The 20,867-nt window shown below is 44.7% G+C and overlaps 1 protein-coding gene across 6 annotated transcripts in view; it reads right to left on the bottom strand.

Annotated features, from left to right (window-relative positions):
* TNRC6A (trinucleotide repeat containing adaptor 6A) overlaps positions 1-19,255 on the bottom strand; it is a 43,066-nt gene extending 23,811 nt beyond the window's left edge. For 4 of the 6 annotated variants that reach the window (XM_032703674.1, XM_032703671.1, XM_032703673.1 and 1 more), the window contains exons 1-6: positions 19,155-19,255; positions 18,469-18,516; positions 16,275-16,310; positions 9,378-9,468; positions 7,373-7,394; positions 712-1,044 (exon numbers count right to left, since the gene is read on the bottom strand). In XM_032703674.1, the coding sequence (XP_032559565.1) occupies positions 712-1,044; positions 7,373-7,394; positions 9,378-9,468; positions 16,275-16,310; positions 18,469-18,516; positions 19,155-19,159 (535 nt within the window). In that variant the 5' untranslated portion in view covers positions 19,160-19,255. Of the gene's footprint in view, positions 1-711; positions 1,045-7,372; positions 7,395-9,377; positions 9,469-16,274; positions 16,311-18,468; positions 18,546-19,154 lie in introns of those variants that run through there. The other 2 variants (XM_032703670.1, XM_032703668.1) reach the window with 2 other exon arrangements.
* Between the last annotated feature and the right edge of the window lie 1,612 nt (positions 19,256-20,867).

Here is a 20,867-nt window from a genome sequence, read left to right as displayed (position 1 = left end):
CCCTTGTAAATAGTCTCTTTCCATCTTTCTTGTCTTGGGTCACTTCAGGTCCTGGAAGGCCATAATTAAGTCACCCCAAAGCCTCTGTTCTCCAGGCTGAACAATCCCAAATCTCTTTCCCCATAGCAGAGGTGCTCCATTCCCCTAATGATCTCCATGGTCACCTCTGGACTGGTCCCAACAGGTCCATGTCCTTCCTGTGCTGGGGACCCCAGAGCTGGAGGCAGCACTGCAGGAGGAGCCTCACCCATGCAGAATCCCCCCTCCCCTGCTGCCCATACTGTGGGGTGAGCCCATCTCTGGAAAGGGTCCTAAAGGCCCTTCCTTGTGAGATCTATCTATCAAAACTGGACACAGAAAAGGTGCTTTGTACCACGACCACACTTGGGTCAATGACCAGGACACAGACTGGAAATGTGGAGCACAGCCGTGGTCATACTGGAATCACCACCTGCTCCAAACCTGCCGTGCCTGTCACACACCACTGGCAACAAGAAGCCACTGAGATGGGCCGAGGCTTCAGTCTGGAACTTGCACAAAGAGGCCAATACCATCCTGCAATGTTCAACAGCAAGCTACAACACAGCCAAGTACCTTTTCATGCTACAGCTTACAGTGAAAGTTTAAATAATGTGGGCTTGAATATTACCCTGGCAAGGGAATTTACAATACTGGATTTTAGTTCAGGGAAAACAAGGTGCTTGCCCTCACCTGGCTGTTTTTTGCTGCTGTTGGGCACTTCTCCGTTGGTCACGGGCTGGTTACTGGTGACAGTGCTGCCTCCTGACTGGCCGTTCAACACTTTGGGAGTGGATCCCAGGTTTGCAGCTATCACTGGTAACTGCTGCCCTCGTTTCAGAAGCTGTTTCTGTTCCTGGTGTCGGAATCGCGGTGGTACTTCCCGAGGAGGGTATCGAGGCAAGGGCTGCTGCTGGCTGCTGGCTGGGGCCCGCTTGGCATTATTAGTAGTGCTGGTTCCTGTGGAAGTGCCGTTGGAGGTGACAGGCTGAGGCTGGTTTACACTTGTCTTGGTTTGTTCTGGCACTACCCCCACCCCCAGGAAAAAGAAAGTGGGACAAAGTTATTCATACGAACGGCAACTTAAAAATCAAAGACTTAGTCAATACTTAAAGGTGTTTTTATATGATGCAATGGATAGCATTTCTTCCCATTCAAACTGTAACTCATTCCCCAGGAAAAGCTCTGTTATTCCACAATCACACATTTTCATGGCACAGATCTGGAAGCAGGAGTATGCCTTGCTATCACTCCTAACATCATCAGTTACAGTAAACTACTACTAACCGGCTTTCTGTAGCTTTTTGTTGACACACCAGCACTATGCAGTTTATTTCAGCATTTAACCTTCATTTAGAAAACTACTTAAGTACTAAAAACTTAAGCTTCCCACTGGAGTTAGATTTTCAGTGTCATGTACAGAAAACTGCCCTGGCCTGGCCTGAGAAGAACAAGGGGTGAACAGGACCTGTTGCTAAGACTTCCCTGCTTTGTCAACCCTAATATCCAAAGGGGAAGATATCAATGCCCTCAAGTCACTGGTGCCAGCAGGAACAGCTGCCAGCACAGGTAACTCCAGACACAGCCCAGCAGGATGGGACTGGCACGGGGAAAATGCCAAATGTGCAACTGCAACTCCAAACGATCTCAGTGCCAACAGCACGGCCCCAGCACGGCCAGGGGAAGGTCAGAGCAGCTGCAGAGGTCACAGCGAGGGACACACCAAACCCAGCTGCTGAACAGGGGGAACCCACCCCATGCTCAGCTCCACAGCCCACCCCAGCAGCACAACAGCACAGGGTGAGCGTGGGGCAGTGCAGAACTGGAGTAAGGCAGCTCAGCAGGCAGGAGGGGACACCGAGCTACTGGTGTGTGCCCTGGTGCTGCTACCATCCATCCCAGCCCAGCACAGGGCAGCTGTGCTCCCTCCCTCCTTACTGATGTCTTAATGTACTTTTCAAATTTTCTGGATATCCATAAAATGTGTTAATATTTACTGTGGAACTTCCTGAGATACCTCAAGACTCAATCATGACCTCCCTCAGCACCAGGAATACTGTGGCTACATGACTGAAAATGTAGTTTTCAGGGGCCTTTAAAATTTTTAAAATTTGTTTAAAGACCATTTTATCATTGACATTCAGGAACAGATTCATGGAAATATAACATAAAAAATAAATGCAAACAAACTCAAGCTTTTATTTAAAGAATCAATTTGAATGTTGTCAGTGCTATTATGACTATAATCTCAGTTTATTTTTATTTCAGTATACAAATACATATTCTTAAAAACACAAACTAGAAGGTCTTTAGAACAACAAAAAAAATAAGTAATGGAAGAATCAGCATCCAAGTTGTGTTTTAATGGATTATTTTATTTAGGCTGCTTAAGGAAAGCAGGAAAGAACCTCCTTGTTTGACACAGAGGTGGGCAGACAAGGGTGGGCAGATACAGGTGGGCAGAAGTCTCAGTGTGAGGAGCACCCAGCTCCCCCCACACCCCTCTGGGCACAGCTCTCCCATTTCACAGCTGACTGGAGAGGGACCGAATTAAGGACAGGAATGGCCAGGACATAAGTCAACTTAATGTACAGAGCACAGGGAATAGAAGGGATTCAAAAGCTATCAGATAAACTGGGAAGTTGATAAAGATCACCAACAACATCCCAGATTCCCTCAATTTAAGCTGTTCCCTATATTAACAGGGGGTAACTGATTCCTTGAACAGTGTTTTGATGCACATAATGAACAACAAATTATGATCAAAACTGAACTACACAAATACAATGCAGTCTTAAGCAAATCTACTTCATTTGCTCCTTCTAAAATTTCTTGCTTTAAAAATAAAATAACTGAGAGTGAGTAAGCCCAGGGGGTGTGGGGGGGTGCTATGAAAGCAAATTGCTGTGGATTTGTTGACAACTTCATGCAGAAGCACTTTGCTCTTCTCTGTGGTCTAGGTACTGCAAAAAGTTCTGAAATTAAAACACATTTATTCACACTCCACAATCTGTGTAACCACTGCCCAAACCTTAACTTTCGGCACTCTCCCTGTGCTTCTTGCTTCAGCAGATTCCATGAGTGTGCCCTCAGCCTGGAGCTGAGCTGTGCTGACAGTGACACAGAGAACCCCCTTCCTGCAGCCAGTGTCACATCCAGTCAACAGAGCAGTCCTGGAGCCTGGAGCCACACACTCCTTCACACACACTCCTCCAGCACACCCCACTCAAGCTTTTTTTTTTTTTCCTGTCAGCTTAAGCAGAAAATACAAATACCCCTCGCTTGAGGAGGTTTTAACACAACATAGAGCACCTGGTAATGTGCTCAGAGTCACTTCTCCTTCCTTGCCACTTCCACTGCCCTACAACTGCTCTTCTGGGATAAAGCGAAATAATTTCCATCTGACATTCCCTGGACACCCCGACAGAGCTTGCCAGCAGCACACTCACGGCAGTCCTAACACTTTACTTTCCTAATTAAAGCCACTTTAAGACCAAGTGTGTTAGAACAGACCCCAAGGACCTGCAGGAACTCAAATCGCTTTCGACTATGAAGGAGAGCAACTAATAAACAAGGTACTCTCTGCCCAGCCAGCCCTAAGGCACAGCACCAACAGCACTTCTCTAACAGTTCAAGAATATTAAATTTCTCACATATTCTAAGCATTCATTTCCTCAGCAAATGTAGCAATTCTGTCTACTATGATCACCAAACTAAACAGCAATATGCCAGGTCCCAGGGTTAGACTACAGAGTACGGAGTCCACATTTGTATGCTCATTTTAAACTAAAATTATCCAAGGCACACAGAATTCCCTTGCCTTCTCTTCCCTCAGAATCACAGAGTAAGTTTTAAGCTATACAATTTATCCTGTCCAACATTTTCTGCTCCACAACTTCTCAGAAGACTAAATAACATTAATATTCCAATATGGCTACTATGAATTCCAACACCCCTAAATCGTTACCTTAATATTTTAATTTGTTCTAAACAAGTAGCTTGTTAATAAAAGTTTGTTCTGCATACCAGCATTTTATTTTGAATCTTATTAATGCAGAAATACAATACTAACAGACCTACAGTTTATCACAGTTAATTAACTTGACTAGGAACAGCAAGTTTACAGAAATGAGTATTAAAAATGACAGATTTTCATAAAGAACAAACCTGCTGCAAACCCTCAGAGCAGGGGATGGTGGAGTTACAGTTTACAGAGAGATTCCAAAGAAAGACGCTTCCAACTTGTGTTGCTTTCCCACTCTGCAGATTTCATTAGAAAATGGAGGAGAAGCATGGTGTCATTTTACTGCTCCAGGAGCTGCCTGCCAACTCCTCCTGGAGCAGGGGCCCAGGGACTCACGCTCCCCCTCCAATAAAAAAATGGCAGCTGCTTGAGTAACTTTTAACGCAGATGGAAAACAGTTTCTCCCTCGCCCAAACTCAGCGTACAGAGATCAAATCCTCCCCTAACACACACAAAGAACAGCACCAGGCTGGCAGGGAAACGCTCCTTGTCGCTGCTGCTGGAGCTGCCCCTGAAAAACGCCTTGTGCCGCTCTCCCTGCATGGCATGCCCCGGAGTTGTCAGGGCTGGAATGCTGAAGGGCAAACAGAGGAAGTCTGGCTTTCAAGCTGACACACGTAAGATGTAGTGCTAGAATTTTCGTGGTGGAAAAATGGCCGCAGCTGTGAGCTTGGAGCTGCTCTGGAAAATATCTCCGTGTTTGCCAAGGCGTTAACCCCTGCGGATCCAGAGGTGAGCGCGCCTTTCCTGCGGGGACTGCACAGCCAGCCAGGCCCATTCCCGGCATTCTTCTACTCACTTGCAAGATTTAAGAGCTAACAGAAGAGTTTTTCCAACCGGGAAAAGCAGAGTCAGGCAAGTGAAAACCCCGACGAAAACCAGAAGGGTCAGTGCAGTTGGGCCATTCTGCTTCGCCGAGAAGAACACGAGTAAGTTTCCAAGGTGGGAAATATGAGTCAAAGATTTCAATTCCACACCCAGCTATTTTTAGAGCACTTTCCGTTTCAGTGGGTAATTCAGTTTATTCTGTTCTGCAATGAAAGCGGCACTTTCTGCTGAGGGATCCAGTGCTGCAGTGACAGCTGGGTGCAGCTCGAGCTCCTGCTGCTCCCCAAAGCCCAGAACCTTTCAGAACTAACCCCAACTCCAGCACTGAGCCAGTTTTCTCAATTACTTCGCATCTATACATTAAATGGTATGCAAAGGGCACTTCAGCTCCCGCTGAGCTCTCACCCTGGGGCAGCACAGCCCGACTGCTGGAGCGAGCACACACAGCCAAACTCAAACATCCTCCTTCAACAGCATTTCCTTCAGTGCTTGACTCACCAGCAGCTACCTGGGGCCACAGTGCTGTTTGCAGAGTTCTGGTTTAGAGGGAATTCAGGATAAATGGATTGATTTGTCTATCTTTTATAGCACTGACTTCAAACACAGCAAAAGGAGATATTTTGGCAGGCCGGAAAGAATACCACAACAACCGACTATTCTACAGTACTCTCAACAAATAGGGATTTTCAAATTATCCTTTTTTTCCTAAAGTGCCTGGTAAAAGAGCACTGGGATGGCACGTGTCCATGTGTTTTACCAGTTGCTCCACAAACAGATAAACCTTCCACTTAGCAACTAATACACTCACCTCTAACTGCTCCAACCTGCTCTTCCCTCCTTTAACAAAACCAGCTGGATCAAACCAGACATGTCAGAATCCCTGAAATCCGCAGGAATGCCACACGCGTGTTTTTAACTGCAATACTACAGTAATAAAATGCTCCTGGCACCAGAAACATTTATATTAGCATCATCTTCGTTACTTCCATCCCCAATCCTGAACAGGAAAACCCCCAGCTCTGTGAACTTTCTCGGAAGGTTTCCGTCATTTTACATGAATGCTGGGACCTACTTCAGCTGGCACAACAGCAATTTCTACCTTAGCTAAAACAACAGCTTAGACCCATCCAAACTATGTTTAAAACCAAGAAATATCCTCCTTCTCTACCCCCACCACTTAACCAGCTCCTTTTCTGAAAGAGGCACATAATTCTGAATTATTTAGAGATCCTATACTCTTGTATTTTATCTTCAGCTCATGCACAGAATAAATTATTTAAGACATTAACGTGATGGAAACTTGGAAACTAATGAAACATTAATTTGCATCCTGAATACAAGGAGGCAAAACTGGTGAAACAAGGCAAAAGCCATGCAACACAAGATATGGACTTTGTTCCTATAGAAACTGTGGCAAAAAGTTGTGTATCTGCATTTCATGATGTCTGTTCTTCCAGAGCACTGCCAGCTTGTGTTTCTCTGACGACTCTAAATTCCTGTTAAACTTTCTGAAATACCCTTTAAACAATAATGCAATTAAGTTGGAATTTATTATTTCCATTAGTGAATGTTAGGCCTTAAAAAACAAAAGGAAAAATTAAAAAAAAAAAATTAAAAAAAATTACTTTGTCCTTCAGAAGGAAGGCATTTTCTTTCCCTGTGAAGATTCCCACCAGGTAGCCTCCTGAGTAGAATTCCTGCCCTCCCTCTTCATGCTATTTTTAGCCATTTGCTTTGGCCCTGACATGATGCCAGAGCAGCCCGAGCACACGGGTCAAATGGTCACTCCAAATGTATGTTACTATTTACAGCAAAGTATTCTACTATTTTCCCTCTCCATCTTCTTTTCAAACACATTTTATCACTTCAGAACAAATCTAGATATTTTCCTAATTCTTTAAATTCAAGAGAAAAGTGAAAACAATCTTTGTTCTCCTTTTTAGGAGCTGGTTGGGATGGAGATTTGCACAAACCCTACAAATATTCAGAAAAACTGCAGTGCTCCCACCTGCCATGAAAATGGAAATGACACCTTTCACGTAGTGGTATCTTGATCACTTTGCAGGACGAACCCTTCACAGGCAAGAGTTAAAACTGGACATATCAATAACTTGTCTACCAAGTGTTCCCAATCCCAGCTGCACTTAGAATATCTGGAACCTAAATTTCAAACTGATCATTCCTTAAGTGTTTGTGCACTTGCAATCAAGGCAAAAAAGGGGAAGGAAAAACGCAAACCAGGACAAGAACTCCAGGTATTATGTCTCTGCTTGGTGCTGTGTACTAAGAATGGAAAACAGGAAGACCAGCAAGTCCAATCCCTGGATAAACCCTTTGCCATTACTCATCTAGACTTTTGTGGTCACTTTGAAAAAGTGCAGCTGAATCTCAAGGATCCCACCTTTCACTTCTGAAAGGAGTTTTCAGGTGACACGTTTGATTCAACACATTTAAAACCACAGAAAAAATACACAGAGTAAAACTAACTGTAAAGTAACTTACCTTTGATTTTTTGTTCAATGGCCTAGAACAAGAAAAAAGAAGTGTCAGTGATTTGTGCAGATAAGAGAGAAACCACATGTGCACGTGCCACTTCATAAAGCAACATTAGCTTTTGACTTTCCTCTTTTAATATGGTTTCAAGTTATTTAATTATCTACTTCAGAAGCATCTCTTTAACCAACCCAGGCCTATTATTCCTTATGCCTAAAAAGCTGTTTAAATGTTACAGAAGACAAAATTAATTTGAAAGATAACTACATGAAACAGACTGAATTAAACTTGCAAATTAAGATGTTTTAAGTGAGTTAAAAACTGTGCCTGGAAGCAAAGAGCCGCCACCACTTTTATTGCAGAACAGGGCAGGGAAGGGGGAGGGACCTGGAAAAAGAAAGGAGTAAGAGAGCAAATGCCAAAGCTTCAAGTCTTTCATTTCCAAGATTCAACAGGTTACACCTGTGGTATGGCCAAGATGAAAGATCTATTTGAATAAAACTTTATCACAGCATAAAACTGGGGACAGAGACATTTCTTGTATGTTAGTGCACCTCAATGGTGTGCTCTTAGCTATAAACCACAGTGAGATTGTGCTCAGAAAGCGCCTCCCAAAAGCACAAATCATAGTTCCTCCTATCTGAAACTAGAGTTCTCACTTTTAAAATCAATTATTGCCACAACAAAATAAGATTTAATTTGATGCAGTCACTCTGGAAGCTGCATAAAACCCATTTTAATTGTGATGTTCCATATATTTGCAGTATGTAATAGACTTGCAAAAATACTGAGGGTGTGATTGTCTATAATAAAATCCATGAGGAGGGAGAGAAAGGAGAGTGTGTGAATGCAAAAAGAATTCATGGATTCACTGGTTTGATGTCAGACTTGCCCAGATTCAGACATTAGCACTGCTAGGGCTGAAACTTTAACCACAACTCTTCAGTGCCCCAATCTTGCCTCTCTTCAGGAAATCAAGGGCACACTAACAGAAACCCCCTCCTTTTCACCCTCTTATGCTGACAGAAAAGGGTACATAGTTTGTACTCTCTCCAGTTGTGACCCCACGAGTCATTTGCCTGGCACTTGGCCCATGAACAGGAAAATAAGACAACTCAGAACTTTTCAAAACTTTTTTTGCTGTTTCTGGCAATCCACAGCACCCAAAGAGACCCCTGAAGGGCAAGGAGCTGAGCCCAGGCTCCTGACTGCCTTCTGCACTGAGGTGCAAGTCTCTAAGAAAAAAAACATTGAACATGTTTCAGCTGAGGACTTCCAAAGTGCTCGGTTCAAGACTCTGCAGGTTTTGCCAGCAAGCCTGTGGAAGGTAAAACCAACCAGTGTGTTCCTGAGAGCCATATCCAGCATCAGGCAATGGAATCACAGGAAAACTGCTGAGCAGGTTCACTCTGCTCCCACCAGCCAAAGAATCCCAAAATGGACATATTTAAAACCCACGTTTACAAGCTCCTCTCAAGCTCAGGGTCAATATTTAGAATCAATGGCAATGAAGAGCATCTTGTCAGTAAACAGGGATTCTGAAGTGTTTACAAGCATTCCTGTGATGTTTCCGTCCCTAAACACCTTTGCTATCAATATTTTCATTTTTATCCACCTATCCTACTACAAATTCTCTTATGACATGTTTCCATACTGAAGAATAAGATGTATTAAAATAAGGATACAGCTGAAAGCCACTACCTTCAAATGATACTTTTATTCTACTAATAAATGCATTTACAGTGAGAGGTTTCAAACTTAAAACTGCCTCTAGTGACAATCATTAAAAAGAAGGGTCATCTCAGAAGAAAATTTAGTCTTGTAAGAAACTACACAGAGCCAATTACATTGTTCAGTATGACAGTTACCACTATATAACTGACAGCACATTTGAATCTAAACCACTACATTAACGAGAAAACACCTGTGAGTAACAACAGCTAAATCAGTTTTTACTAGTGGTGAAACAAGTCACCCCTGAGCACAGGGTTTTATTTTTCAGTGCTCCACATACCTTTTTTTGAGCAGCTTCCTTCTTCTTCTTGTCTTCTTTTCTCTTTTTCCTTTCTTCCATCAACTGTTCTTCCTCTTCTTGCACTAAATCCCTGAACCACACAGTTTGTAATTAACTCTCCCAAAACACAATCTGTACACACTTAGATTCATTTTAGAACAATTATTTCACAGTGACACAAAAGGAACTGGGGAATTTTGCTTCTAATTGGATCCTGTTTCTACAGGGACTGTCACTGTCACTGCAAGACACAAGTGACAGGACTTTAAGAGCAGATGTGGTGTCAAGCTACACGTAAGGTGTTCTTCCTTCCAGAGCTTACAATGAAGGCTCAGACTTTAATTTGATTCAAAAGGCAGCAAATTCAGATGTTATTTAATCTCTACCTGAACTGGTACAACTGAGCTCTGGCACATCCCAGCCCAGAGCATTCCCACACTCAGCCAAAGCCACACACCCCCTGCACATCTGCACCAGCTCCCTCACCCCAACCACCTCTGCCAGGAACCACCCGAGCGTGGGCACTGCCAGACCACAGCTGGCACCAAAGGGCCATTTCAGAGCTCCCCAACCCACGGACAAAACTGCAACTTGCCGAAGTGAAACCAAAACTTAGTGCATCAACTAAATTCACTTGATACACAGTATTTTGTGCTCAAACTGGAGGCTGAGCAGCAACATCCCTGTCCAGCTTACCCTGTTTAAAAACACACTTCAAAAGATTTTTGAGGAAAAAGAACTAACAATGTCAATTGGGGCAGTCACTACTTGCCTCTGCCTGGAAACACTGGGCTCCTTTTTAACCCCCAACTGCCCATAACTACACACTTTCAGACAAGATAATTTGGTACCTGTCAGAAACAATGCCAATTGAATGCATTAAACTACAAGATATTCCACAAGTACTAAAACTTTCATTACTTTTTAGATATATAAATAACCAGTTAATTTTACTTTTAGCTCAAGTCCCTTTCAAAGTGACTGCAGGTGTCAGTTTCGGAGTTTTCATTTTTAATTTTTTTAAAAATCCACATGTGAGTTCCAGCTCCCAGTTGCCCAGTTCCACTGCAGCATATTCATATAAGTTCCTCACTGGTTAATGAGACAAACAGCAGCACTCTTGAGCACTGCTCTCGTGCAGGTGGTGCCAGTGTAAGTGATGCTGAACAGCAGCTCACCAGGTCATCTCCTTCTGGTACCCAGCAGCAGTTTATCCTCATCCTGATTTATGATCCCACCATTCCTTTGGGAGAGGCAGCTCCCAGGTTATTGCTGCCCATTTCAGTTCCACCTTTAAGCTCTAAAATTGTTCTTTTGTCCTGATCTGAAGTTCTCCAGTAAGATGGTGAAGGTGGCTCTCCTCCCAGTAAGGACAATGCCATATTATAAATGACATTACATAAAATGCCATTTATACTTAAATTTAAATTTTGGTGGCTGAATGTACTCACAGACCAACCACTGACAGCAATCACTGTCAATCCCTGATTGCAGAGATCCTGGTTCTCACTGCAAACCCCATTCCAGCCACTGCCTGCTTCTTTCCCCAGTGCTCCCTTCTGTTGGAATAACAGTGCTTTACTGCACATCCAGCATCCCTTTTCTCCTCTACGACTCTGAGGGGGCTGTTCCAGGTACCAGCACCTCTTGTTGCATGTGTGAGCAGCAGCAGCAGCAGCAGCAGCCACCTGGTCCTGCAGGTCTGACCAGCAGCAGAGCTGCTCTGACAGTGAGCACTCAACCACCCACACACTGACCTGCTACAGACACACCCCTGCTCTGAGAAGCTTCTATAGACCAAATTCCGGCTTTTAAGATTTTCCAATAACAGACAGCAAGCATTAGTTACTTCTCTTAAGAAAGAATTGCTTCTTATGTGCTAAGATACGCAAAAAAAATATCTAAAGGTGTTACTTCTGAGCCCCCTCTGAGTTTCAGTTGCACTGCCAGAGGAATCACAACCCACCAAACACAACCTGGCTATTTTGCATTTCGCCACAGCTTTATCATCTGGCTGCAAGACTCATCGAGGACTGTCTCACTGCAAAAGCAATTTTGCATTTACAACTGGGTCTCAAAAATGATTTCATGGACAACTAAGAGGTCAGTCATGTAACTGCAGAACCAATTCCAGCTGGCCAGTTTCATTTAGAGCAGTGGATGCAGTGCAAATCCGAGTTTAATGATTAACCTGCAGTGACATCTGCGCACTGCAAAGGTGACACATCAGTCAGTCTTGTCCCTTGCTGTCTCACACCCTGAGCATTTGTAACCAAAGGGAAGTTGGTGACACTGATCCTCAGTTTGGGTTAATTTGGGACAGTCCAATTTTTAACAGGCAATTTAAGTTGGAGAACAATACCAGGTCTGGAATCAGTGTAGAGGAAACAGGTTCTATAGGTCCCAGCTCCTTCTCAACACAACCCCCAGTTCATTTACAGCTCCCTTCCATACAGAGCAGAGTCAATGGTTCACTCCTCGGGAATTCAGTACTTCCTGAGGTACCACTGACAGCAGGAGATGCCTAATCCAGCTGAAAAGGCAGAGTACTGTGTCCTCCTCCCTCAGCCAGGAGAGGTCATGCCCACAGCCCTTCTCTCTCCCAGCCTCATTCCTCGGTGGACACGGTCTGTGGGCAGCTCTGCCCACCCTGCCAACACCCAGGCTGGGACCTCCCCTCGGACTGGCTGCTGGAGCAAAAGCTTAGTTACAGAATCTCTGAGAGCTCTAAGAGCTAAGAAAGCCACCAGCACTTGTTTTGTATAACAAATTTCAGTCTGTCACATGCCAAAACTGCTTTAACTGAAAAACTGTTCCGCTTTTAGAAGAAAGCTGTAGCACGTTCAAGAACAAGCAGAATGCAAAATAGTATTTTCACAGGGAAAAAAAGTAACTCATCAATCCTGCTCCAGCTAAATCAACACGATTTCATTTTGAGAATACAGATGCTCACAACTAACATACCAATATCTCTGGAATATTCTACCACAGCATCATCGGTTTGTTTTCACACAGGAACAACAGAACTCCTAAATTGTGACACATCTGATTTTCATCTAATTTAGAAAAACAGATTCTAGATTACAAAGCCATCTTAGGATACACAAAACCTCTGATGATTAGGATCAGGACTCCAGGCAACCGCTGGATAAAAATTATCCACCTATAGTTCATGCTGAGTTTTTAAGAGTATTAATTACCACTGTAACATTAAATCTTAGTGACTGGAGTGCAAAACTAACCCACTGTACAGCAGCGGCAAAGCCCTTCCTGTTCCTGTTCTTCCCTGAAAACTGAACCCTTCAAGGAAGACAGGCCTATCCACCACCCTCATACATAAACTTAAGCCTGAGACACAAATTCACATTTGCTTATTAAGTCTTCAGTGTCAGGCAGAACTCCTGAATTTTCATCTCTGACAGCAGGAAATGTCAGACTCCCTTATTCTTTCCAACACACAAATCCAGGGCCCTCTCACCAGACAGCAAATGATGGGACTGATGCCTCCGAGTCCACCTCCATTGGAACATATAACAAACAAGCTCCATTTCTGATGCTACTCCCTGAGAAACAGGAGTGGAATGTAGCATTTCCCATTTCCCACCCCTGACTAAGGGCTCCCTGTTCCTGTGTACAAACTAACAGCAGCTCCATGGCCCTTTGCAGCACGGAACAGGAACCACCACAGGAATGCGGTCTTGTGGTAACAACACAAAGCCAGAATAACAACCAGGTTTTTTGCTGGGCTTTTCCCTGTATCTGGGAGATTTAATCCATCGACCTTGTGTGGCCCAAGTGTTTGCAGCAGCACACTGGGCTCGATCTGCAGCGGGCCCCAGCCAAGGCCCAAGCACTCCAACTGAGAACATAAACACACAAACAGGCCCGTGATTCCCCCTATCAGCCACCCCACTTTCACCAAACACATGCACAGGGAACGTCCTTCTCCTCCTGTGTAATGGGATTAGCTTGCTCAAGGTTAAATGGCCTCAGCAGAAATGCAAACCGTATTTTTCAATTTAGATCAAGTGAAAATAAAACACCCCGACCATAGGAAATCCACATCGGAGACAGAACAAAGGCCTCTGGTTTCAACAGCTTAACTTGAAAGGTGCTTTATTTTCAAATGAGACCAAATGAAAATGGATCTTGATCTCAGGAGAGACTGCACATTTGATGGCTCTGAGAATGTGCAAGGAGAAACTGCTGCTATCTGCATAAATTTGAACAGACCGAGGGTCAGATAAATATTTACCTTTTTTTTTTAAAAGCGATTTTTTGCTCCAGGTGTGTACCCCAGCACAATTCCTTGTATAAGTGGAAAAAACCCGACAAACTACCAAAATGTTTTCCTCAATTAAGCCATTTAAAAAAAAAAATCAAAACCAAACTCAGCTTTTTAATCTCCTAGAACAGGTGTCAAGAGAGAGCAAGACACTTTATATTTGTATGGCTTGATTTGTTATTTGGCTTGTGGAAACTGGAAAAAGCTCTCATGCTCAAACTGCAAACATTTCAGGTCAATATTTATATCAAATCACGTTTCACTCATTACTTTAATTCTTGAAAAAGAGTTCTATTAATCTTTAATTTCTAAAGGTCCAGTTTGGCATTGTAAAAATACCTGGGCTGAAATACTCATATTTAACCTTTATTCTTATGTTGCAGAAGGGGAAAATCAAGTTCATCCATATACTCCCTGGCAGACAGGCTGAGGATGCAGTAATTAATGTTTGTGCAGCACTGCTATCTTTGTTGTTACAATATACCAAAGGGCAACATGTTTTGCCACAATAAAACCACAATTCTGTCACCTCACAGAGGAAATGATGGTTACAAGAATTCCGAGTCACCATCCCTGGAGGGATTTAACAGCCATGTGGATGTGACACCTGGAGAGATGGTGGCAACTGGATTAACAGCTGAAGGCAAAAAATAACTATGGATTTTTACCTTCTTCCCATATACTCCATGGAGCAAACACACAAGGTAGAATTAGAAGTGATTGTACACAGAGGTTTTTGAAACCACTCTAAAAATTCCAGTGACAAACATAAAATAAATTTTGGGTGAAACAAACAAATAAATGAATTCTTTCCACTGTTTGCTCTTCTTGTAGTTATAAATTAACTTGCAGTGCTACAGGTGGAACACTGCCAGGTAACTACAGGTAAGCATTAGGAATCAAAAGGTCTTTAACAATTCTGCAAAGCACCATGTGCTCAACCTACAGCTGATCTTCTACACACACTTCCAAACACATCGCTGAGACTGTTTATATTTTGACATAAAGGTTCCCTAATCTTTAAATTTTTTGAAATTATACAATTACATACAACTGCCAATAAAAATGATTTCTCAGGTTCTATAAAAACCAACAGCTTTTCTACTCACCAGAATTCTACAAGGATCAATTATAAACTGTGTATTTTGATTAAAGAGGGATCCTACAGTTCCTTTATCCACGTGTCCCACAGAACAGCAAACTACACCAGGAAGAGTTCATGGAACAGACACCAGGACTTTGAAGTTAACAAAAAACCCCAACAAACGCTCTGGCACCTGAACCCACCCAGCGTGTTCCTGGGAGCACAGAGAGCCTCAGGCAGTGAGAACAAAACAAACCCACTCATTTACAGACGTGTATGTGTGTTAGTTCTTTCCAGCTATTAACAGAAAGGAGAGGTGCTGCCAAGCTAAAAACTGAAACAAATACTTCAATGAATAATTAATTAGTAAATGAGTATCAGCTACCTTCTTTTTTGCTTTTAAATACCTCAGTCTTTAAATTATCACCCTAAAAGTGAAGTGCTAGAATTGCACCTACCATGTCTGCCACTACCTGGAACACACTCAGCTTTCCCATTTTCCCAGTACAGACGCTGGCTCATCAGAACAATGTTCCCAACTACAAGCACTATAAATGCACCATAATTCTGGCACATTTGTGGTAGTTTTGTCCTCAAGTTTCACCCGAGATGTTCATTGCTATGTAAGCAGACAAAAGACAGATCTGTTTCCCAAGAAGTTTATCATCCAACTCCACGAGACTCCAGCAGCAGCCATAAACAATCCCTATCTTCTGTAACAAATGAGGGACCGAAGGAGGCAGATTAAACTGCTCCTCCACAGTCACACTGGTCATACCATAGGAGGCTCTGACAGAAGCACAAACCCAAACAACTGTTCAAAACCAGCACCTTAACTCTGACCCACTCCCAGGCTGCTGCAGCCTTATTGCTGCAGAGGCAGCACTGCTTTGCACAGGGGTTTGCTCTGAGACCCAAAACGCAAAAGTAAATACAAGGTACCTTATGGAGACCACCTGACAATTATATATGACCTGGAAAAGTGTCTGTGGAGGAGAAAGGGGTGTGTAATTTTGCAAAGGTGTCTCTAAAAGTCTTGAAAAGCACAAATAGAATGTTTTTTTTTTCTGCAGTAAACTCTTCCCCTTTCACAGCAGACATCATTCCGTCAGAAGTTTCTCAGGGAAAAGACCCACACCCCCCAAAATCCAACAGAAAACCAACTGCTTAAACATTAACAGAAACAACTGCATTTCTCCCTGTTTCTCTATGCCTCTATCATTGAGCCAGCTCTTTTTTACCCCTGCAGTAAATAAGGAACATATCACAGCAATATTGTAGTTATTGTAACATGAAACCATAAAAATCAATTGTACAGTAGCAACTTAGAATACAAGGATGAAATCTACAGGTGAGAAGTTTGCTCTCCCAAAACATGGCCAGTCTGCAACCAATGCAGATGGAACGTGGAGCAGAGTCACAGGTGAATGGGAGCCATGGAGATTCTTCCCTATGGTTTGCATGCTTGTGAAACGAGACAAACCCCTGGGTTTGGGAAAATAATTGTAAACATATTTCAGATATTTACCTTCTCTCAGTTCCACATAAATGAGGCAGGAAAGCCCTGTTTACCAAACAGAATTGAAAGGTTATTGCTTAAATCAGAAGAACTAAATGGTGATTTTTAGCAGTCCCGATTTTAACCAAATTTAACTCTTAGATGTCCCCAGTTAACACCGGATAGCTCTTGTTCTGGCCAAACAGGTGACATTTGACTCGTAACATTAACAGTGTGCAATGGACTTGTCTGAATTACTGTCACGGGCTTATTTTTGAGACCAGGAATATTTGTGCAGCACTAGGCATGTATGAATTCTAGAGAGAACACAGACCAAATGAGGATTCTTTTTCAAAAGGCCAAGCAAGCCAAATGCTAATCCTGAGTGTAAAATAGGAATCACTCCAACTGGATAAGCAAGCTGTACTGAAATCTGTGATACTTAATCCTGTCACAAACCTACAGTCTAGGCCAATATTCCCAGTAAGATAAAAAATGTTTGTTACCCATTAATTTATAAGCATAAACTCCAGAAGTGACTTCAGAATACACATGAAACAAAACCAGTGTCCCATGGTGTTCAGAGTCTACATCCACACTGTGAAATCTGAGATTAACATAAACTGTAGCACAGGGCTATGTACCTTCCCAGGGAAGAATATTTGCTCTTTTACATCTTGACTAGGTCACTGCAAATTTAATAAGTCTGTAAATAATGCCACTGGAGGACGAACGAGGGCTATCTGCAGAGTTCTACCCCAGTAAAACAATTAACCAGGCCCGTCCAGCGCAGGCACATCACGGTTTATCAGCTGTGTGCTCACACGACCAGGGCTCCCTGGCTAAACATAAACCAGATGGGGCAGCAATGTGAACTTCAAACCAGTTCTGAATCTTTTCAATGAATAAAACATACCCCTCTGTGTCAGAGAGACACAGGGACCCATTCCACAGTACAGTTTACTCTCCAAGCACTGAATTTTGGCACGTCTATAGTTTTCTTTCACTTCTTGTCGCTCTTGGCCTCGCCTGCAGCGTGACAAGATCTCTGCTAAGGTCATAAAAATGTGTAGATCTACTGACTTACTAAGACTGGCACCAAATACTGCTCTGAACTTAGCACTCTGTCACTCTAAGTAACACAGTTCTGAAATCACTTCTGTCATCGAGAAAACACCAAGTGCTTTCACAGAACCCTGACGGGTTAACGGCAATGTGCCAAAGGTATCTTAAAGATTCCACGTGTTCAAATTACTCCATGTATTTATTTCAACAACAACATGGGAAAAATTATTCATGCTTAAGTGTATTACCAAAAAAATCCTGACAGCAGGGGAAAGCAAAGCAGTTTTCACAGTGCGATCCTAACTCGGCCTGGAAGCGGGAGACTGCTCAGGCATGGGAAAGAGGGAAAAATGAAAGGTACCAAATCTGGGATTCTATCAGCTATATTCAGGGTTTGGGCACATTTGGAAATCCCTTTAACAATTAGCAAAAGGCCCTTTAAGGTCTAACTGAAAAAGAACCCAAAAAGGAAGTAGGACAAAAGCTGAAATCAAAGAATGTAAAAACCAGAGCAGATATCTGCGGGAAAGTCACAGGACTAAAAGCAAACGGTGCAGAAGAAACAACTACTTAAATAGAAAAATGATGTGTGATGGCACAGAATTCTTAATTCAACATGACTCTGAACTCCTGCCCATTTTACAAAGTTTTCCTTCTACAAACTATTTGCTAACAGGAAATTCACCAACTAACTCTCCATGGCAAAAGAGGCAAAGACCCAATAGTTCTATGGCAACATACAGTTTATTCGAGTTCTTGCCACAACCAATTGTTTCTTGCCTCCCAACAATATTTGCCTGAAGTGTATAGAAAAAACCCCCCCAACTCTTCCTTTATTTTTTAGTTATTTTTAGGTACTACATCCTAGAGCAGAAAAGTTATTTTTCTCTTCAAAAACCTCCCCTATTAAAGACACTCTATTATGCACCTGACATTGTTATGCGAAAAAAAAACCCTGATAAAAAGGTGTTTAGTCTGCAGAATTAACTAAACTTGCAGAGATTTCTCTACGCAATAGAGGACGTTTTCCAATTCAGGGGTTTTTTTTATCTTTACAATTAACAAGAGATTAAAGCTCCCGATAAAGCCCACAACTATTTCTAGCCCAAGGCCAACTCTCCATCTAAACTGTGGGAGGGAATTTAAATGAGCCTTTTACCTGCTTAGTTTTCTTTCGACTTCTTTGGTAGCTTTAGCTTCCAATTCTCTAGAAGAGAAAGCGGTGTTGGTTTCCATGTCAACAGCAATGCAGCACGAAAATAAAACTGGTGCGGGGTCAGGATGTACAGGGAGCTCCAGGTGGGGTTGGTCAGGAGAGAGCAGGGAGAACACGGATGGCCCAGGGATGGGATGGAGGTGTGTGTGTGTCCCGGGACAGGAGGGGAGCGGGCAGAGCCTGCCCTGCCGGCCCTGTGTGCCCCCTGCGCCCAGCACCCAGCCCGGGAGCCCAGCACCCACCCTGCGTGTCCTACCTGCACCCCAACATCCAGCCCTGCTCCATCCTACCTGCACTTCACCCTTTCAAGGACTTTAAGGAAAACAATTCTGCTGCATCACTTCACCCCGCGGATGCGGTTCCGGCGCAGCCCCGGGACCCTCCGTGCCCCACCGGCGGCCCCGAAGCGCTGCCGGCCCCGCAGGAGCGAACCCCGAGCCGGGGAGGGGAGAGTTCGGCCCGGGGGGGAGGGAACACCGCTCTGGGCGGGCGCCGCGACCCCCCCGGGGCGGCCCCTCCACCGGCCCCGCGACCCGGCGAGGGCGACCCCGACCCCTCGGGCCGCCCGGGGCTCCGCCGCCGCCCGGCCCGTCCCCCGCCCCGCGCGGCGCCGCCCGCGCTCCCGGTACCTCATGTATGTAAAGTGCTCGGAGTCCGTCCCGGAGGCGGCGGCGCGGGCCCGGCGCGGCCGGCGGCTCTATGCGGGCTGAGCCCGGCGCTGCGGAGCGGGAGGGCCCGGCAGCTGCAGCCGCAGCTCCGCCGCCATTTCCTGCCGCCACCGCCCGCCCGCCCCGCGCGCAGGAAGCGAACCCGCCCCGGCCGCGCTTCCGGGGCGCCCCGACATGGCGCGGCCCGGCCCGGGGCTGAGGGGCGGCGGCGCCCGCCGGGGTCAGAGAATCACAGAATCGTCGCATCACTGCACCTCGAGCTGTGTCACGGGGGCTGAGATGGGTATCAGGAGAAGGTTCTTCCCCCAGAGGGTGGTCGGGCACTGCCCAGGCTCCCCAGGGCAGTGGGCACAGCCCCAAGGCCGTCAGAGCTCAAGGAGCGTTTGGACAACGCTCTCAGGGACAGGGTGGGACTGCTGGGGTGTCCTGGGCAGGGCCAGGGGTTGGACTGGGTGATCCGTGTGAATCCCTTTCACATGAGGATATTCTGTGATTCTGTGATCGGGGTTGGAAGAGACTTTAAAATCATCCAGTCAGACTGTCAACCCAGCACCACCACTGTGACCCTTAAACCACATCACCCAGCGCCACATCCAGATGCCTCTCAAACACCTCCAGAGAAGGTGACTCCGCCACCTCCCTGGGCAGCCCCTTCCAATGCCTGACCACCCGAACAGTGAAAAAATATTTTCTAATATCTAATCTGAATCTCCCTGGTCTCAGCTTGAGGCCATTTGCTCTGGTCCTGCCACTGCAGGCACGGCAGAGGAGACCGGCCCCACCTCGCTGTGCCCTCCTGTCAGGGAGCCGTAGGGAGCAGACAGGTCCTGTGTGCTGATGTGTTCCTTCACTCTCCCAGGCGCATACATGGAATTCCAGGTGCTGTCTCATCAAATGCCCTCAGCACAGCACAGTTGTTCCGCAAGCGATGCAGGACAAGACACGGATGGACATAACATCCATTTCCACGTTTTCCGTGTGTTGGGCAGCTCTCCCAGGGCACTGCCAGTGTGCCCGAGCTCTGCACCAATAACTGGCAGGTAAAGAGTGTTAATGTGTAAATAACCACCACAGACCTTTCTCTTACCCTTCCACTGACTGTTGGGTTGAGTCCCCAGCACTGGCAAACCTGGTGAAAGATTGATGTAAGCGAACACAGAGCTTATTCCAAAACACACAGAGATACTGTAACTTCAAATACAGAAAATGAAGAGTGAGGAGTATATGAGCCACACTGTGTTACTGGACTTGGCTTCAGTAACAGTATCCCAGAAATTAGAAAAATCAAGCCAGTCAAAAGACTGAACAGGATAAGGGATGAGAACTGAGAGCAGTAATGTCAGGAAGAAGTGAAACTGAGAGCAGACAAGTCCCAGTGAACAGTTCTCCATCTGACAGGCTCTCCCTGTCCAAGGTTTTGTTGGGGTAGGGAACTTCCTGCTCTCTCTTTGCACCCGGCTGCACATTGTCACCAGCATTTACCAGCCTAGCTTCAGCTCCTGCCAATGCTAGTGAAAAAACGAATGCTATTTGATTCTCCTGTGACGTGAATGGATGCCCTGGGCATATGAGCAATTGTCCCTGGAAATCTGCTGCAGTATCCACTGTCTCTGCCTGCATGAATGAAGTACAGTGTTTTTCAGCTGAAGAAGATCATACATTATTAAAGATGAG

This window comes from Chiroxiphia lanceolata, chromosome 16 (assembly GCF_009829145.1).
Source record: "Chiroxiphia lanceolata isolate bChiLan1 chromosome 16, bChiLan1.pri, whole genome shotgun sequence".
NCBI classification, from domain to species: Eukaryota; Metazoa; Chordata; class Aves; order Passeriformes; family Pipridae; genus Chiroxiphia; species Chiroxiphia lanceolata.
This window is presented reverse-complemented; position numbering and strand designations above follow the sequence as displayed.